This window comes from Eleginops maclovinus, chromosome 19 (genome assembly GCF_036324505.1).
Source record: "Eleginops maclovinus isolate JMC-PN-2008 ecotype Puerto Natales chromosome 19, JC_Emac_rtc_rv5, whole genome shotgun sequence".
Lineage (NCBI taxonomy): Eukaryota > Metazoa > Chordata > Actinopteri > Perciformes > Eleginopidae > Eleginops > Eleginops maclovinus.
Window position 1 is genome coordinate 20653511 of NC_086367.1, and position 19227 is coordinate 20672737.

General features: G+C 42.9%; 1 protein-coding gene across 1 annotated transcript; it reads left to right on the plus strand.

The window, feature by feature from the left end:
• On the plus strand, positions 1–17201 carry nsd2 (nuclear receptor binding SET domain protein 2). Its single transcript, XM_063909704.1, is given in 23 exon segments — positions 1–31; positions 1211–1819; positions 2420–2585; positions 2702–2868; positions 3211–3642; positions 4007–4190; positions 4193–4228; positions 4746–4855; positions 10164–10272; positions 10389–10498; positions 10660–10749; positions 10931–11057; positions 11160–11360; positions 11662–11841; positions 12407–12563; positions 12682–12884; positions 13088–13191; positions 13317–13586; positions 13755–13871; positions 14196–14337; positions 14428–14534; positions 14620–14818; positions 14909–17201. Coding segments are annotated over 22 exon segments (4122 nt in total). The 5' UTR covers positions 1–31; positions 1211–1234; the 3' UTR covers positions 15235–17201.
• Positions 17202–19227: the final 2026 nt, after the last annotated feature.

A 19227-nucleotide genomic window follows, 5' to 3' on the forward strand; every position in this document is an offset into this window, starting at 1 on the left:
TGTTTGTTCGAGCTGTCATGGCGCCTGCAAAGTGAGTACACCAGGCAAATAATTGCAACGCGTTTTAAAACGCTACGTCCAGCCGTACACCGTTGTGTTTATTTATTCACTCGTTTGTTTTACTACGGAAGTTTGTAGGTGGCTGCATTTACATGTTTGGGAAGCGGCTTTGACTATTTGCTGGAATGCGGCGTAATGGCTGACTAGCTATGACAGAGATGCGGTTGTGCGGTACGGGAAAACGCTTGTCCATGGATGGTATCCATGAGATTCCCACATCGTGGCTGCCTCTTCAGATTATAGTCGGAGCCCTGTTTTGTAGATGACTTGCTGTGCATCTGCTGCCACGATACATTTCACGTTGGACACTGTAACGTTTTTGTCAGTTAACGTTAGAATGTAAAACATGCTTGCATTAATGTTACTGTACACAGCCTTTGCATTACAAGTGACGTAATGTTCAGCTTATTAACAATACACTCCTACTGATCCACCATGTAAACTGTTTAGTTTTTAACTGATGTGGGATACATTGAAATCCATCAATTATTCGCACCCCATTCGCAATACTCTGACTTGTCAGCTGCTTTCATTTCCGCGGCTTTTCTAGCCGGTGATACGGCGGCAGCACAGCTAGCCTCCCACTCATTGGGCATTCGCTGCATGCGGTGGAGACTGCAGCCAGCCTCCTGCATTCTTCACACCGCTGTGCATCAGCTAGCAGTTAGCTGGTCCTTTCCCAGGAGAAAGCCAAGTTATTCACTGTCGTGGTAAGAGGCTTTCAGCAAGCACTATGCTTTTTGTTCGTATGCATGGATCTAATCGAGAATAACTTGACTTAGTTCACATTTTCATCGTTGTGATCAACCAGTAGCTTTGGATTTCATTGAGGCACTACTTTACTATACTATGCATTGTTGTTCCTGACATATGGTCATGGTATGAGTCGACTTTCTTATTTAAACATTGAAGACGACGCGCTTAGAACATTCCGTGACAGGTGCAGTTTTCTCAGTCGCCTCCAAGCTCTCTGTTCATGTTCTGCTGGCGCAAGTGAGTGCCATTTTGTAAAATATGTAATGTTATGCTGATGGTGTTCATATCCCAGAATACTATTTTACAAATATGCACAATTAAGAGCACAAATAGTTGTTTTTTATGATATTTCTATGTTGTCTGTGTGCTAAGAACTTTCTGTCCTACCTTGTAGTCAGCCTGGAGGGGGTTGGATGGGATGGACAGCAAAGGTAGCTCCCTGCCTTCAATGCCAGAACCAGCCAGCCCAATCAGCATGAAGCAGCCGCCAGAGTCCCTCAGTGTACGGAAAGGAGGGGGGGACATGAGCAGTGACCCTGCTTTACTAATGGACAAAGCTGCTGCCCAGCTAGCCGCCACACTACAAGATGGCCTTCAGAAGATGGCTGGCCACAATCATATCAACCATAGCCACGAGAGGCTCAAAGATCTCACCTCCCTTATGCTGAATGGAGACCAAGACACGCTGCCTAAGCTTTGTGCACCAGACCCACCTATTCTTAAGGGTGCTGAAGCCCCAACTGCGAATGGCACCCATCAACACAATTGCACTCCTCATACTGAACATGACCTGAAGGAACAGCAGCCGCTGTTTGAGCCATGGTGTGCCAATGGGACCAGTTTGGCCACAGCCACCGAAGGTACTTTATCAGGACCTGAAAAGAGACATGACTCAAAGAAAAGTAGGGGGGGACTTAACAAACCACACCTGAGTTCCTCTGCTATCCCTGTGGAGCCACTTGACAACACCAAGGCTGTAGATGGAGATGGATCAGCTGAAAAGGTTTGGCTTGTATTCCTACTTTTAAGCCATTTACTATTGCGCCATTTACTTCATGTCATCCCAATATCACAATAAAGGTGTAAAAGCACAAGATGTATATCTACAAAAAACTAAACATATGGAAGAAATTCTGTTGGTCTTTTGCATGTGTACGAACCACAATCCACTTAGCTAATACTGGTTTAAAGACAAACCTAATAATGTGCTTATTAGGATGATATTAAACTAAGTAAAGAGTAATACATGTTAATTTAAACAAAGTGAAGCAGGCCTCCTATGGGAAGTGGAATTCACAGTGAAGTTTGACTGAGAGAACATTTGTTCAATCTATTGACTTTCAAATATATGCCCACATACCTTGAGGAAATATATGCTTAATATAAAGTAAATACAACTTCAGCATAGGCTCAACATGTTGGAAATGAATATACATTTACAAGTCCTTAAACCTTAATGCATTACTGCAGAGTTTGCTGTTTGATAGTAAATACTGGAAACGATTAAGTACTTGTATGGCTGTATGTGTCTAAAATTGGAGAAAATACAAAAGGTGATTGGTTTCTATTTTACTCTATTGATAATTTTGTTTCTATTCTGCAGGCTGAACTCATTGCAGAAGTGCCGGAGGATAAAAAAGAATCCCCTCTGCTGATCCGTTTTTCTGTTGGTGATTTGGTTTGGACCAAAGTGTCAGGATACCCCTGGTGGCCTTGCATGGTGACCACAGACCCAGAATTCAACAATCACATCAAACAGAAACAGAAAGGTGAGAAACAGTCTCCACCACCTTTCTCAAAAAGGCTTTGTTTTAATACTTGTATTAATCCTTTGTGTGTGTCTTTTTGTTCTTCCTAATTGTTTGATTTTTATTATTATCTTTAGCCGTCACTAGCAGGTATGGACCCCTCTACCATGTGCAGTATTTTGGAGACGCTCCAGAGAGAGGCTACATCTTTGAGAAAAACATGGTGACCTTTACTGGGGAAGATCAATACGACAAGCTTATCCAGCGCAACAAACGACCAGCCTCCCGTGTCATCCACAAAAAGGTAAATTAGCTTCTTCTAGTGCGTCGCCCCTGTACTTTGGCCTGTATAGGATGCGGTGTGCTGTTGTTAGTACAGAATTGCAACATTAAAACTTTGCACTTCCCTAAAATGTTTTATACGAACTTCCCTCTGGTGATTACATTTCAAGAAATTAAGGGAAGGAAAACAATGTGCCTAACCTGAAACGCATCAAACAAACAGCGATCCGAGTCAGCCTTTCATTCTGTTTTCTACACACAAACAAACAGGAAATTCAAAATGTTTACAACACAAAGATAGTAAACAAAAGTACTGGCTGATAACCTCTATAACTGTGTTTCTCTTCCTCCCTCTGCCATGCAGATTGCTCCCTCTGTGCCCCGTAAATTCCAGGCTCAGTGGAACATGGGTGTCATTCACGCTAAGGAGGCCTTCAGCATGTCACTGCACGAGCGCAACGCAAACTTCACATTTCTGTATGATGAGGACGGTCCTCATCTGAATCCCTGCACCCTGGAGAAGTTGAAGCCAGAGCAACCGAGCAACGCGCAGGCCCAGGAGACAGAATCGAGACTCAGCCCAGAACCCCCCTCCCTGATATTGGACGCCGACGACGACCCCACAGCTGCCCCGCAATCCCAAGAAAGCACTTCCACAGAGAAAAAGACACGAGCACCCAGAAAAAAACTCAACTCAGGAGGAAGCCGAAGAACAAACAAAGGCCCTCTAAAAAATGTACTGCTGAAAAAGACACTTTCTTCCAAAGATGTGATTCATCCGCCGCCAGCCTCACAGGTCAGGATTATTCACCAAATCAGTAAAACCAGGTCCTGAAGTGCAAATGAAACACTGGATAGAGCCGTTTAGCCTTGTATAACCCGAGTACATCACTTTTTTGCAAATTAGTATATCGTTATTTTATTCTAGTTTAGTATATAGGCTTCAGCGTGATAGAGTATTATAATCCCACAATTGATTGACCTTTTTAACTTTTAATATGAACAAATATTTAGTCAATTACAAAATCAATGTGTCAAAAACTCTGAATGTTTTTAAATGTGAATATGTAAAACCGTAATCCTGTCATAATTGGGTTTTGGAAAGTGTTTGCGTTTTAGGGTGGCTTCATTTAATACATTTCTTAATGATTTCTTTCTAGGGTCCCACCACTTCTGCACCAGATCTAGAAGCTGAATCAGTCGTACCTCAGAAGAAAAAGCGAAGACCTCGGCAGCCACAGCCTCTGCCTCCCACAAAGACCGTGAGCAGACGGAACAAATCTGCAATGGACAAAACTGCCCCTGTAAAGAAAAGGAACTCAAAGCTGGTTTCTTCGACAGACAATATTCAGAGCCAGTCCCCCTTGCAGTTTCAGTTCCAGGTTGGTTGAAAGTTGAAACTTTTGCTGAGTTAAATCTGACCTTAGCTGGAATGAGTTTACTAGAGATGTAGAATCTGTGAATTGCCTCATGTTGCCATGAAAACAGTCAAGTGGTTTATTTATCTCTTAACGTGACCAGTGAATTTAAGCATTTTGTGTCTTGATTGTATAAACAAATGTTGTTGTGAGACTGTTAAAACCAAGTAAGCCATTCAACCTTGATTGCACATGCTTTTTGGTACTAGAATTGCAGAGAGTTTATCCGAAATGCTGTTCGATAGTTTGGTTGCATGCTGTCGTGATTGAGTAACTGGAAAAAAAAGCCAAAGAGATTTAAGTGAGTCCAAAAGCTGGAGAATGTGGCAATTTACTTTAGACTTTTTCTTAAGCAACGTTTGGTTGGATTTATTCAAGTCACTTTCAAAGCTGCCTGGACAAATATTGTGTGCATTTCCTGTGTTATCCCAGGACAAAGTTAAGGTTTAAAAACTAAATAAAAATGTTTGTTTGTGTTTAGTCAAGAAGCAGCGAAAGAGGATGCCTAAAATCCCACCAACAGACGCTACAGCGAATACAGCTCAGCCGCCCAAAAAGAGACGTAAAACCACCAAAGATGTTGAAAAACAGGTAAGGTTCCCGAGGTAATAGCTGATATTGAGATGGGCAAAAATCTATATTTAAAATGATGCATGATGGGGCGCTACTGAACGGTAAATGGAGTAAGACGTCTTTCTCGGGGCTCCTGCAGAATCTTTAATAATTCCATATTTTAACGACACTTAAATTTCAAACTGCGTTAAAGGCTCAGAACGTATCACTAAGAAGTTACAGCGCAGTCGAGAGGAAAATATCTCGCTGTATGTGGCGTCAAATTTACGAAAATACAAGTACGACGGCTCGTCCAAACCAAGGCCCAACTCCTGCTCGGCAAAAAAGTCTGGTGAACTCCAGCCAAACTCAACCTATACCAGCTAGCTTAGCCATGGACATCGCATCGGTTAAAGCGGACATACTCGCCTCCCTAAAGGCAGGAATTTCATGCGTAATAAGGCAGTGAGAGCTGAAATTGCTAACATCAGAGTGTGTTAAAGCTGATGTGAAAGCCGTGGAGAATGGATTGTCAACATGGTCGGACGAAGTTGTAACTGTACAAACTACGGTAACAGACCTCCGGAAGCAAGTACAAGTCGTACAAGAAAGGTGTGAGGAAATGGAGGGGAGGATGAAGAGGGGAAATATCCGGATTATGGGGGTTGAGGAGCAGCCGGGGTCTAGCTCTCCCGCGGCAGTTTCCAAACTTCTTACGGAGGTTTTCCGGCTCGACAAAGAGGTCCGGATTGAACGCTCACACCGCAGTTTGACACAGAAGAAGCCGGGAGACAAGCCGTGCGTAATCATCGCAAAACTACACAACGACGGAGATGCCATGGATATCATGAGGGCTCGCAACAGCAGTAACCAACTCATCTATAACGGCAAACCAATCGCCATATTCCCAGACTACACAGCTAACGTAGCTAAGGCCAGAGCAGCCTTCACAGACGTCAGGAAGATGCTTCGAAACAGACGGGGTGTCCGTTGGAATACTTTTTTCCTGCCAGATTCCGGATCTCCCACAACAACGAGGAGAAAGAATTCTTGGATGCTGCGAAGGCCATGGACTATGTAAAAAAACTATGTCATCCCAGCGACTGAGATGGAGACTTGATCGTATGTATCCTTATTTCAGAGGTGAACTTGTGAAGAAAGACCGCCTACCACTGATAACTTTATATAATTTATAATTACTTTAACTACTGAGACGCTATGGTTAGGTGTCGTTATCTTTGTACTTTATTACGTGATCCTGCAGGTCCTGATTGGCCAAGCAATAACTTTATTTGTTCTGTTAGGTTTTGCATCCTAGCAAAGGCGAGCACTGCTAAAACCTGCTCGCACAGCTGCAGCTTGGGACCTTGTCCCAAAGGTCTGTTTAGACACTAATGATGGCAGAATTTTTGCTATCTATAATCTTGTGTTCAGTACCTGTTGGGACCCCACTGTTCCCCACTGTTCCCCAGGGATCCTGCATCGTATAATGTTTTAAGTTCATCCATACATATTCCTTTTTATTTATATTTATTTTTTACTCTCTCTTTCTTATTTTGTGCAGACAGCCCACCTTCACCCCATTGCCCCCATGCTAACATACTGCAAATATTTGCCTCCATACACCCATCCACTTTCGCTTGTATGAATACACACTTGATATTGTATACCACGCCCCACTCCCAATTTCCTGCTCTCCATCTGCCTTCCCTCCTCGTCGCCCCAATGATAGCCAAATGAAATACTCTTTCCCATTCAAAATTTGAGTCATGGGGACACTTAAGGTTATAAGCTATAATGTCAAAAGCCTTCATAATCCTGTAAAGAGGAAGAAAATCATTGGTCAACTAAAGAGAGCTAACTCCCAAATAGCATTCCTGCAGGAGACCCATCTATCGGAAATCGAAGACGAAAAACTGAAAAAGTCCTGGGCAGATAAAGTGTTTAATTCATCACATCTCAATTCTGATACATAGACAGGTTAACTTTGCATCAACTGTGGTCCATAAGGTCACTGAGGGTAGATTCATTCTGATAAATGGATTAATTGATGGAATACAAGTCACTCTTATGAACATATATGCTCCTAATGAGGATGAGCCAGGCTTTATTAGTACAATCTTTAACACAATTCTGCAGCACAGCTCTGGTATTCTTTTGATGGAAGGAGACTTCAACTGTGTTGTGTCACAGCTTATGGATAGACAACCTTCCTCCAAAACGCCAACTTCTAGAATGAGTAAAATGCTTAAACATCTGTCGACAGAGTCAGGCCTAGTGGACGTTTGGAGAAATAAGTTCCAAAGGGCAGGGATTTTACTTTTTACTCACATAGACATTCTTCTTATTCTAGAATAGATCTCTTTTTTACACCCAAAGCAGAGTTACAGAGGGTTGAGGAAATACAGATCTTACCAATTACTATATCTGACCATGCACCTCTTGCTTTATCATGGGATATAGGTCACAGGTCAACAACCAAACAGTGGAGACTGAATGCATCACTTTTGAACGATAAGGAATTTACCAGCCTTGTGAAAATTGAATTGAATAATTACTTGGATACAAATCTTTCGCCCAATATATCCCCCCTCATTCTACGGGACTGAGCCAAGGCATATGTTAGGGGCCGCATTATCTCATTTACAGGCGCAAAGAAAAAGAGAAGAAGACAAAATAAGACAGCTTGACCAACAACATAAAAGAACACCAACGTCCAATCTACTTAACGCTCTTAAACTAACACGTAGGGACCTGAATAGCCTACTCTCCGAAACGATCGAGGGCAATTTAAGGTTTACAAAACAAATATTATGAAAATGGTAACAGGGCACGCAGATTGTTAGCATCAAGCCTTAAAAAGCAGCAATCTTCTAATATAGTACAGAAAATAAAGTCTGACAATGCAATACTTACAAAACCTGATGAAAGTTCTGATTCCTTTGCAAAATGTTATCAGTCCCTATATAAAAACACAGATACCTGCACAGATGATAAAGAATTGGCACAATTTCTAAATGACATCAAATTAAAAAGAGCTCTCTGAACCCATGGCGAAAGAGCTAGACGAACCAATTAGGGAACAAGAAATACAAGATGTAATCTCTACATTGAAAAACAACAAAAGTCCCGGACCGGACGGCTAAATCAATGCGTTTTATAAAAAGTTTAGAGACATTATCACCTTTACTGCTAATAGCTTACCAACATGCCCTGGCTCCTTCTTGGAGAGATGTGACTATTGTCGTAATACCTAAGGAAGGCAAAGATCCTGCCACGTGCCAATCCTATAGGCCCATATCACTGTTAAATACAGACCTACGCATACTAACAGCCATTCTAGCAAGGCGCGTCAATAGAATTATCACGGAAATGATCCACCCTGATCAGACCGGGTTTATAAAGGGAAGATACTACGGGGATAATATCAGAAGATTACTAAATCTAAAATATTTTTAGGCATGACTATGAATAATACACTACAGATAAAAGGGAAATGGGAAACTGCAATGAATACAGATATACCACAGGATGTGATGGAAGAAATATCTAGTTACCAACTCTAGTTCATGTAGGGAATTTAAATGGAAGGTAATTACAATATTTTTCTGGACTCCAGAATTAGCAGCTAAAATTGGCCCAACAACTTCAAATAAATGTTGGCGGAATTGTGGTGTGCAAATAGGTAACCATACCCATATCTTTTGGACATGCCCTCAACTAAGAACGTTCTGGGATGATGTGTTTGAGGCCCTTAATGAAGTGTTTCATCAACCATTCATAAAGGATCCAAAGGTTGCATTATTAGGAGTTATACCTGGAGGCATCGATGGAAGAGCGAGGAAATGTCTTTTCCAAATACTGCTCACAGCAGCAATTAAATGTATCACAATTAATGGTTAAAACCTGACCCCCCCCCCCCCCCAACATGCAATCAATGGACTGAGAAGGTGCAGGGAATCTATCAGATGGAACAAATAACATATTCCTTGAGACTTCAAACAGATATATTTATTAGAAGATGGAACCCTGCCATTACTACACTAATACAGTGAATTGATCCAAATCTCCCCACAGCTTCTGGATCATAACAGTATCTACGCCCTCCCAACCAACAATGTTTGTAGCGGCATAGGTGTTGGCAAATGAGTACACACATTAACACCCAAGTCCTCCGTCCACCCCCTTCTGCACCTTTTATTTTTATGTCTTTATTTCCTTAATTATATATTTTTTCTTCATTTATTTAATTGGATTTCTTAATATACATTTGCTCTTCTTCTCTTCAGTTCCTTTAATCGTTTTCTACTTGTATAAAATATGCTGATACAGTTGTTTGTAAAAGTGGGAATATGTGTGTATTTGCTGGAACTGAAATAAAAACTAAGTACCATATTTTCCGGACTATAAGGCGCACTTAAAAGCCTTACATTTTCTCAAAAAACAACAGTGCGTCTTATAATCCAGTGCGCCTTATATATGGATTACGGTAATTCTGGTTGTGCTTACTGACCTCGAAGTGATTTTGTGTGGTACACAGCTCTCACGGCGCTCTGTCAAAATGTTTTAGAACGACTTTGGTAAACTACAAAGCCGCACCGCTTGTAGCATTACGGCTACCGTAGTCAGGAGCGTCACGGAGTTGCACCAAATGGCACCGGTCAAGAGACACGCTTACGACGCGGACTTCAAACTTGAGGCTATCAGTCACGCAGTAGAACATGGGAATAGTGCAGCTGGGAGAGAATTCAACATTAATGAATCAATGATACGTATTTTACGTGTTATAACTGAACGTATTACTGACTTATCTGACTGTTTTGTTTCTGTTATATAATTAATAATTATATAATATGTATCCGTTTTACGGCATGTAGAAAAGGAGTGTGTAGGAGAGCGACATGCGGGGTGGGCGTGTGTGTGCGGAAGAAGTGGTTTTGGGAAAGTGAAGTTGTTGCCAGGTTGGCTGCGTTGTCGGCGAAGACAATAAAAAAGGATTACTCCAGCTCCGCTGTTTCCCCCTCCTCTTTCCTCAGAGAGTGTCACATACCCAGCTGCTCTTCACTATGGTATAGAGCATAACAACGCTGGAGGTAACAACATTTCGCTTAATGCGCCTTATAGTCCGGTGCGCCTTATATATGAAAACATTTCGAAAATAGACCGTTCATTGACAGTGCGCCTTATAATCCAGTGCGCCCTATAGTCCGGAAAATACGGTAAACATTTTTTTTTTTTTAAATGATGCATGATCATTTTTTTAAAAACAAACATCACCTGATTTTATTTCCCAAAATGGATAGTATGCTCTTTGTAAACAGTGTAGTAATGCATCTTCATTTCCCAGGCTTTGACTACAGAAGGCACAGAAAAAAAGCAGAGGAGAATAAAGAAACCGGACAGAGATGTAGCAGAACCCAAGAAGAGAAGCACAAAGGCAGCAGCGCTCCTCACTGGTAAACAATCTTTTCAGTCAATACTGCAGAACATTACTGGGCCCCTCCTTTAAATTCACACCTGAAACCTGTGTGATTTATAGCGCCAAACACTCCTAACCCGAGTTTTCTCACAGAAAACCAAGACGCGGAGAAACCAAAGCGTAAAAGGAAAAGGAAGACGGATGGAGAACTCACGCCCTCTAAGGCGAAGAAGAGGAGGACGTCCCCGTGTCCGGATCCCGAGGTGAGAGAATTACCTCACATCAGCCTGAGATTTACAAGTAAACCTGTGGACAGATCTGTTTCAAACCGTGTACTTTAGGTTAATGTTAATTCCTATACCGCTATAGAAGTCTTACAATTGTGTCTCAAGTATTCAAAACCACCACACGTTATTTGCTGCAGGGTTCTGGGAGCGAAGGACGTCCTGATTCTCCGATTGACAGCTTGGACGGGATAAAGAAGGGCGAACGGAAGAAAGAGTTTGTCTGCCAGGTATGTCTTCAGTATCCCACTGTCCTTCAATCCAATTAAATGTGTAAATGCAACTTTGCCTGTTACTAAATGCTGTCATGAAAGCAGGATAATCTACTGTAGGATATAATAATTTATATGGAGATACTCTCCTGAAAGTCTATGTCCCACATATGTCTCAATCTGTGTGTTGTTCCTGCAGGTATGTGAGCAGGCTGGTGAGGACCTGGTTCCCTGTGAGGGTCAGTGCTGTGGGATGTTTCACCTCCCCTGTCTGGGTCCGTCAGTCAAACCCGACGAGAAGCTGCTGTGTCAGGAGTGCAGCACAGGTGAGTTAGTTGGTAACTGTTTGTGAAAACAGAATTACATAAGGTTGCATGTTTGTACCTACTGTTGTTTAACACGTTTTCCCTCCCTGTTTCTCCCCTCAGGGATTCACTCATGTTTCCAATGTAAGCAGTCTGATGGGACAGTGCGTCGCTGCCACGTCCAGCACTGCGGCAAGTTTTACCACGACGCGTGCATCAGCCTCAACCCCCTCGCTGTGTTCGACAACAAAGGCTTCCGCTGTCCACTGCACGCCTGCTTCAGCTGCCACTTCGGCTGCAGGAACAAGCAGAAGTCCACTAAGGGTGAGGCTCTCCCACATTAAGGGTTTCTCTTCATACTGATTACATTCTGTTTCATTTGGAGTTCATGTTAGTCCTGAGATTGCAGTTCAGTCAGGGTCCAGGTAAAGGATCAAATGCACTAGTTCTTTTGGAGGCATATGACTATTAAGATTGATATGCAATATGATGCAGTCACCTCCCGTTTTTAGACCGATGAGACCCTAAACATAAGGCCTTATCCATCACGTTTTCTTTATCAGAAACGTTTTGTCCTGAGTAAGGTGACTCCGTCTAATCTGCTGTATTCGTCTCGCTGTTGCAGGGAAGTTGATGCGTTGCCTACGCTGCCCCGTGGCGTACCACGTCGGTGACCTGTGTGCGGCTGCGGGAAGTGAGATGGTCACCAACGCGGCCTTCATCTGCACCAACCACTTCAGTGCCAAGAAAGGCTACAGGCACCACACACATGTGAACGTCAGCTGGTGCTTCGTCTGCTCCAAAGGTTTGCCATTTCTCTCTCGCATGACGGCCAATAGCCATAAATGAATGTCGTTTTTCTCTACTTACCCAGACAGCATTTCAGGGATCTGTTGTGCTGTCAGAATCAACAATAGCTGCACTTTATAAAAGATGGAAACTAAAACATTTAAGTCTTTATTTCAGGCTTAGTGTCAGGAGACTCTGTAGCCACAAGGTGTAGTCTGAATAATTAGTATCTCTTTAATCAACGGCTGGCTGTGGAGCTGTTTATAACAACATACAGCTTACTGAAAATCTAACGTGATGCTGAGCTCAAGCAGTTCCTGGGCCTCAGTTTTCAGTTGGAACCACAGGCGTGTTCATGTGAGGTGAAACTGAAACCCTGAAAAAAAGCCAGTTGTAAAATGTGTCAAGAACCATCAGGCAAAAGTGTCAAGCTTCTCCGTCTTAAAACCGATACTAACGTAGTTCTTTAAGTTCCCCTGTAAGCTTTGGCTTTGGTTTTTGGGATTTGATCCTTAGTTGGGGCTCTCTTGCCAGCTTTGATGCGTCTGGTTGTAACTAAATGTTTAAATGTTGTGTTGCAGGAGGGCAGCTGCTGTGCTGCGAGTCTTGTCCGGCAGCGTTCCACCCCGACTGCCTGAACATCGCTATGCCTGATGGGAGCTGGTTCTGCAACGACTGCCGGGCCGGAAAGAAACCCAAATACAGAGACATCATCTGGGTCAAACTGGGAACATACAGGTCAGAGAAACTCATCCCGGATTCAGATTTCTACTCTTAATTCCACCAAATGGTTTGTGTTCTGTATTGGGATTTGGACTCTGAATAAATATCTAATTCTTGTTCCTTTCCTCCTCAGATGGTGGCCCGCAGAGATCCAGCACCCCAGAAGCATCCCCACCAACATCCAGCACCTTCGCCATGAGATCGGAGAGTTCCCCGTCTTCTTCTTCGGCTCCAAGGATTACTTCTGGACTCACCAGGGCCGAGTGTTTCCCTACATGGAGGGGGACCGAGGCAGCAAGCACCAGAGGACCGGCATCGGCAAAGTCTTCAAGAACGGTAAAGATCCACACTAGGTCCTAGAAACGCTTTTTAGGTAAATGTTGTGATTAAAAACTCATGAACGAAGTGAAGAACAAAATAGAATGTAAGCAGATTTAGGAAAGCATTAACTTTCTAATTTATTCATTGTTAGTTTTGAAATGGCATTGTTTCATTTTTCATGGCATTTAATAAGTCTGTACGTTGTCTTTCTTCCACAGCTTTGCTGGAGGCTGAAGCTCGATTCAAGGAGATCAAAATCAAACGAGAGGCCAAGGAAGCACAAGAGAACAGCCGAAAGCCCCCCCCTTATAAATTTATCAAGGTGTGAAATCTGAAAGTGTTTGCCCTTTCCTCCTTTGTTCAAACATCCCGTTAATAGATCTGTCCGCTGGCGTTCACCTGCGCTTCGTTTATAGTTATCATTGGTTCTTTCTCTCCTGCCTTCAGGTGAACAAGCCGTACGGTAAGGTTCAGGTCTACACTGCGGACATTTCTGAGATCCCAAAGTGTAACTGCAAGCCGTCAGTGGACAGGCCGTGTGGGTTTGAGTCCGAGTGTCTGAACCGCATGCTGCAGTACGAGTGCCACCCTCAGGTGTGTCCCAGCGGGGAGCGCTGCTGCAACCAGGACTTCACCAAACGCCTCTACCCGGAGACCAAGATCATCAAGGCGCCTGGGAAAGGCTGGGGCCTGATCTCTCTGCGGGACATCAAGAAGGTAAGGCCAAGGGCTCACAGACGAACTCACTTTTAATTACATTTTGAGTAACACATAAAGAAACTTCAGTTGGGTGTAAAGGTTGTTTTTTTAGAGGAACAGAAGCCTGAAGTTAAAATAAAAGACTGGAGACGTTTGAGTTGTAACACCGCTCTGCTCCTCCAACAGGGCGAGTTTGTGAACGAGTACATCGGAGAGCTGATAGACGAGGAGGAGTGCAGGGCGAGGATCAAGTACGCCCACGAGAACAACATCACTGATTTCTACATGCTCACCATCGACAAGGTGAGTGCCACAGTCTAGAAGTCCCTTATTGGATTTGCTCCGCAGTGTATCATGGTGCTGCTTTCTCTGTAGCAGAGCCATCTCTACTGGGAGCCAGAGAAACAGAATGGTATTGCATTGGGAATGTTGCATGTTAGGAAACTGTAACGTTACAGGAGTCAATACCACAGATACAAACTCAGCCTCAGGCCATAGGTGTAAGCCTGAGAGGAAGCCTTTGAAAGAGGATTGGACTGAATTCTGTGATGCATAAGTTGTAATGTTGGTCAAACAAAGTGTAGGAATACATTTTACAAAATACTAAAGCAATTATTTCTTTTTAAGGACCGGATCATTGACGCGGGTCCGAAGGGGAACTACTCCCGCTTCATGAACCACAGCTGTCAGCCCAACTGTGAGACGCAGAAGTGGACGGTGAACGGAGACACGAGGGTCGGACTGTTCGCCGTCTGCGACATCCCAGAGGGTGAGACCACTGACTCGAGCTTTTTTTCACAAGAATAATTACATCTACAAACAGGTATTAAGAGTCTAAATGTTATCATTTCTGCTTCAGGCACTGAGCTGACCTTTAATTACAACCTGGACTGCCTCGGGAATGAGAAGACGGTCTGCCGCTGCGAAGCTCCAAACTGCAGCGGTTTCCTCGGGGATCGGCCGAAGGTGAGCTGAACTTCCTGAACTGTAGTGAATTGTACATTTATACCGTGTCAGTCAAAGTGATCCCAACCTGGCGTCTCTTCCTCAGAACTCAAACGGACAGACAGCCGACCCCAAAGGGAAGCGGTTGAAGAGAAAGTACAAGAGGAAGAAAGCGGAGGGGAAGAAGAAGTCTGACGACGACTGTTTCCGCTGCGGGGACGGAGGGCAGCTGGTGCTCTGCGGCAAGAAGATGTGCAGCAAGGCTTATCACCTGACCTGCCTGAACCTCACCAAGAGGCCCTTCGGTAAGAAGCGATTGAACGTACTTGCAGTGTTCACCATGGGTAATACAGGTTCCTGTATTCTAAACATCCTTTCCTTCCCTCTCCCTGCAGGCCGCTGGGATTGCCCCTGGCATCACTGTGACGTTTGCGGGAAAACCTCGGAGGCTTTCTGCCAGCTCTGTCCCAACTCCTTCTGCAAGGCTCACCAGGAGGGGGTGCTGCGGCCCTGGCCCCCCACGGGACAGATGTGTTGTCAGGAGCATGAGGAGCTGGATGGAACGATCACCCAGGATCAGGTCCTCAACTCTGGGACCAACGCGACAACAACGACCGTTACTACTGCCACTGTCGGCGGCCGTCCTGCTAAAGGCTCCAGGAAGGCAGGAGGAGCCCCCGCCAAAGTAAAAGGCTCCAAGAGGAAAGCAGCAGAGGCCTAAAAGTGACTCTGACACATGCTTCCTGGACAGATGTAAACCCGGCTTACTCATGTCTCTCAAGATCACAAAAACCAAGGCACTGTACATCTTCATCAGGGAAAACCGCTGATCCCTCACACGCTCGGCAGCGGCCTCAAACGTTTGTTATTTTCAAAACATCTTCAGGTTTATTTCTCTTCTCTGCACTGAGGCGAACCATCTGTGGTAAAACACGAAGCAGCAAGAGTGCAGGTTAGAAAACTACAGCTAGTTCTACTCTCATTCATCTCCCAACACGACTGCCTTTTATGGTCTTCCTTTTACTCTTTTATTTTACTACAACTAAAGGAAGCAGTGAGTTTCAGCAGAAAGTAAAACCAAGCAGCACTGTAGCCCCCCCCCCTGTCACTCAGCACAGATCATCAGCAGAGTTTTTATAGCTATATCTATATATGTGTATATCTAAGACCAAAATTCTGATTACTGGAACAGTGTAAAACATCACACAGGTTGCCCAAACGTTTTATTTTTATATATAGTATATATGCCAGATGTAAAACCAGGACACTATGGCTTCAGGTGACCTCCTTTTGTTTCGTTAGGTTACATTTAACCCTAGACATTTGTTTGCTTTCTTTACAACCTGTTGTTTTTAGCTCAGTCTTACCGTTTAGAGTCGGATTATTTTTATGTAGGGATCAGGATGCTGAACGATGGCGCTGCCTGCATGTCCGGAAAGGGTTCTAAAAAGTATTGAACGAAGAGCGCTCTTAAACTGCCGCCTTAAACCGAAAACACTACTGGGTCTTCACTGCTAAACCAGAAACATGAAGGAATACGAGTGATTTTTTTTTTTTGATCGAGATCTAAGACTGAAGCTTAATATGTTGTTTTTAAAAAAAATGTCATACACATGCTGAGACCTCCCAGTGTCACCTTGCAGAGCCTTTGGATAGTAAAATCAGTCCTATTTGATCTGTAGATTTAGCTTTTAAAAGACAGACCTCTATTGTTTTTATTCCCAAGAGATTTGAAGTCTCAAACGGCATCCTGTTTAAACCGTTTTAAAACGGCACACTGGCCCTTTTAAAATTGAGGTGATGAAGTCCCTTAGACTAGAGAAAATGGAGCCGAGTCTAAAAGGGCCCGCATACTCCGAGCTCTGAACCACTTCAGATGCACATTTGATCCGTTAAAGATGCATGTAGCGAGAAGATGCTGGAAAAAAAAAAAAAGCTTGCTCTTCCTTTTCCCTTCAAAATGTGGAGGTGATGCTTGTCTCACCATTTTAATATTCAAGTCTGCATCTTCGAGTCATCGGGTTCCCTTTTTTTGGGGTGGGCTAACGACGGTTTTGTCTCTATGGGCAATTCTTCTACCGCTTTTATTTCATATCATGTTTATAGTAAAGAAAATCAACCTTTTTCCATCTTTAATATCTGGTTCAACAAACAGGTGGCCAGTTCATCTTAAGGTTACTGTCTGTGCTTTAGTTTTCCTCTCAACCCTCTCCCAGAAATCCACTTTTTAGTTGTACAGAAGTGACAGGAGAACACTGTTGGTTTTTTCGTATCTGCACCTTTTTTTTTTGTATGTTTTTTTTAAGTGTTTTCCTTTTTCCCAGGGGCGTGTGAATGCATCACGACCGGGGGTGCAGCGAGTGTCGTACGAGTATTTTTCCACTTCCTTCGTATCCTAACGTTGACTTGTGTTGAGTGAATGTAGTCCAGCCAGTTGTTTTTGTAAGCACTGTAAACTCTGTAGAGCTGTAACCTCTGAGTAGGGCTTTCATCCTGTAACTACTGTTCTAGTAACCCAGAGACTAATATGTACATACTGTATAAGTGGTAATAGTGATGCATCTATTGTAAATATCATACAGTTCCTCTGACATTGTATGTTTATGGGTTTTTTTCTTGATGCAGTGCTGAAACACTTTGTGCAGGATCTCATGTCTGTTGAATCGTGCAATAAAAAGTGAACAAACAGGCATCCACGTTTGCTTTCATCAAACAACTCCTGGCTTTAAGCCCTAACAGTGACACGTGTTTGGTTCCCACTCAATGTGGTGTTTTTAAACGTTCTGTTTTAATCATCTTAACTTTTTATTATTCAGATGGTAAAAATAGTTCTTCTGATAATTACCCTCAAGTGCTTCACTGTTGGTTGGACATAAAGATAAAGATTCAACTTTATTGTCATTGCACAGAGTACAAGTACTAGGACAACGAAATGCGGTCTCTGCATTTGACCCATCCTAGTGTTAGGAGCAGTGGGCTGCCATTATGTACGGCGCCCGGGGAGCAGTGTAGGTAACCAGTGTCTTGCTCAGGGACACCACGGTGGCACTTGGTCTTTCGGGGACTTGAACTGGTGACCTTCCAGTTCCCAGGCCAAGCCCCTATGGACATGGCATTAAATGTATAGTATAGTTTGCTTATAAATACAAGTAATCACAGTTATAGTATGTCAGAAAAATAAGAGTATGGTATGTTTCTTTGTATAAGTCATAGTAAAGTATGTTTAAAAAAGTCCTACTATAGTCTCAATAAAAGTTAAAGTGTGTCATTAAGAGAGTCTTGGTATATGAAGTAGTAAAATAGTACAATTCATAAAAACGTCATGGTATAGAAAGTCGAAAAATGTCTGAGTGATAAATGTAGAAAATATTTTTAGAAATTGACATTTCAAAAAAGGTCATAAACTGAATGGTATAGTATGTCATAAAAAGGTATAGTAAGTAACATTTCTGGAAGGAAGTCATCTCATAGTTCGCCATAGAAGTGTCATAAAAACAACTGGTATAGCATGATATAGGATGTTTGTTTTTAGTTCAAATCAAAATATTCTTTTACAGTCATACATATATACACACACATCATAGCCAAATGTCACTATTCAAGGCGCATACACGATCCATACAATTCTCCACCTGAAGTTAAAAGGTAAAGTCTCTCCATGCAGTACATTTCTTGAATGATCCCATGCCACTGGTTCAATGTTGGAGGATCTGGTTGCAACCACCTTCTGGTTATGGCTTTCCTACCACTTGCCAGAAGAATCTTCAACAGGTACCTGTCCGAGATATAAAATAACAAAAGAAAAATCTAAATCGACCCCCATTATTTTATTTATCTCGGCTGACACCTCCCTCCAAAATGACTGGCTTTTCGGACAGGCCCAAAACACATGAAAGTGGTTAGCCATAGGGGTACCGCAGTGTCTCCAGCAGAAGCCTCAGCTCTGCGTGCCTGTTTGTAGTGCTGTTAATTTAGGAGTTATGAAAAATCCCACCACATTCTTCCAGCCGAACTCTCTTAAAGATCTTGAATTTGCAGTGGTCGCCTGTGTCTCACATATTTCTATCCAGGTCTCTTCTGATATTCATGTTTCTGACTCCTCCCATTTTTGTTGAATGTATAATGCAGAGTGATTTTTAGAGGCTTGTATACTTTCATATATTCTTGAGACCAACTTTTTATTATCTTTCTTTTTATATGCCTCATGAAATATAGAAATGAAATTGTATTCCTTCTCCTTGATTATAATAGTCTCTGACCTGCAGGTATCTATGGAAGTCCTGCTTCTCCAGTCCAAATGTGGCTGAAATTAACTCATAACTCTGAAATGTACTGTTTGAGATGAGGGAACAAAAAGAAGTGATACCTCTCCTAACCCACTGTTTAAAACCCCCCGTCCAATCTAGCAGGTTCAAATTCTGGATCATATGCTATCCAATTCAAGACTCTAACCGGTTTCTCTATTCTTAACTTCCTCAAACCTTAAACCATAACTTAAGAGTGAGTACAGTCCATTGATTCAAGCTCTTATAATGTACTCCAGCTTGGTTTTTGGAGAGCACCAGTATACTAAGGGTTTCAATTGTGCAGCATCATAAGAATCCTGTAAACATGGTAGAGCTCTTCCTCCCTTCTCTTTTCTCAGCTGCAGAGTCTTGAACTGAACCCTAGGTTGTCTACTGTTCCAAATGAACCTTGAGATCCAGGCATTCCA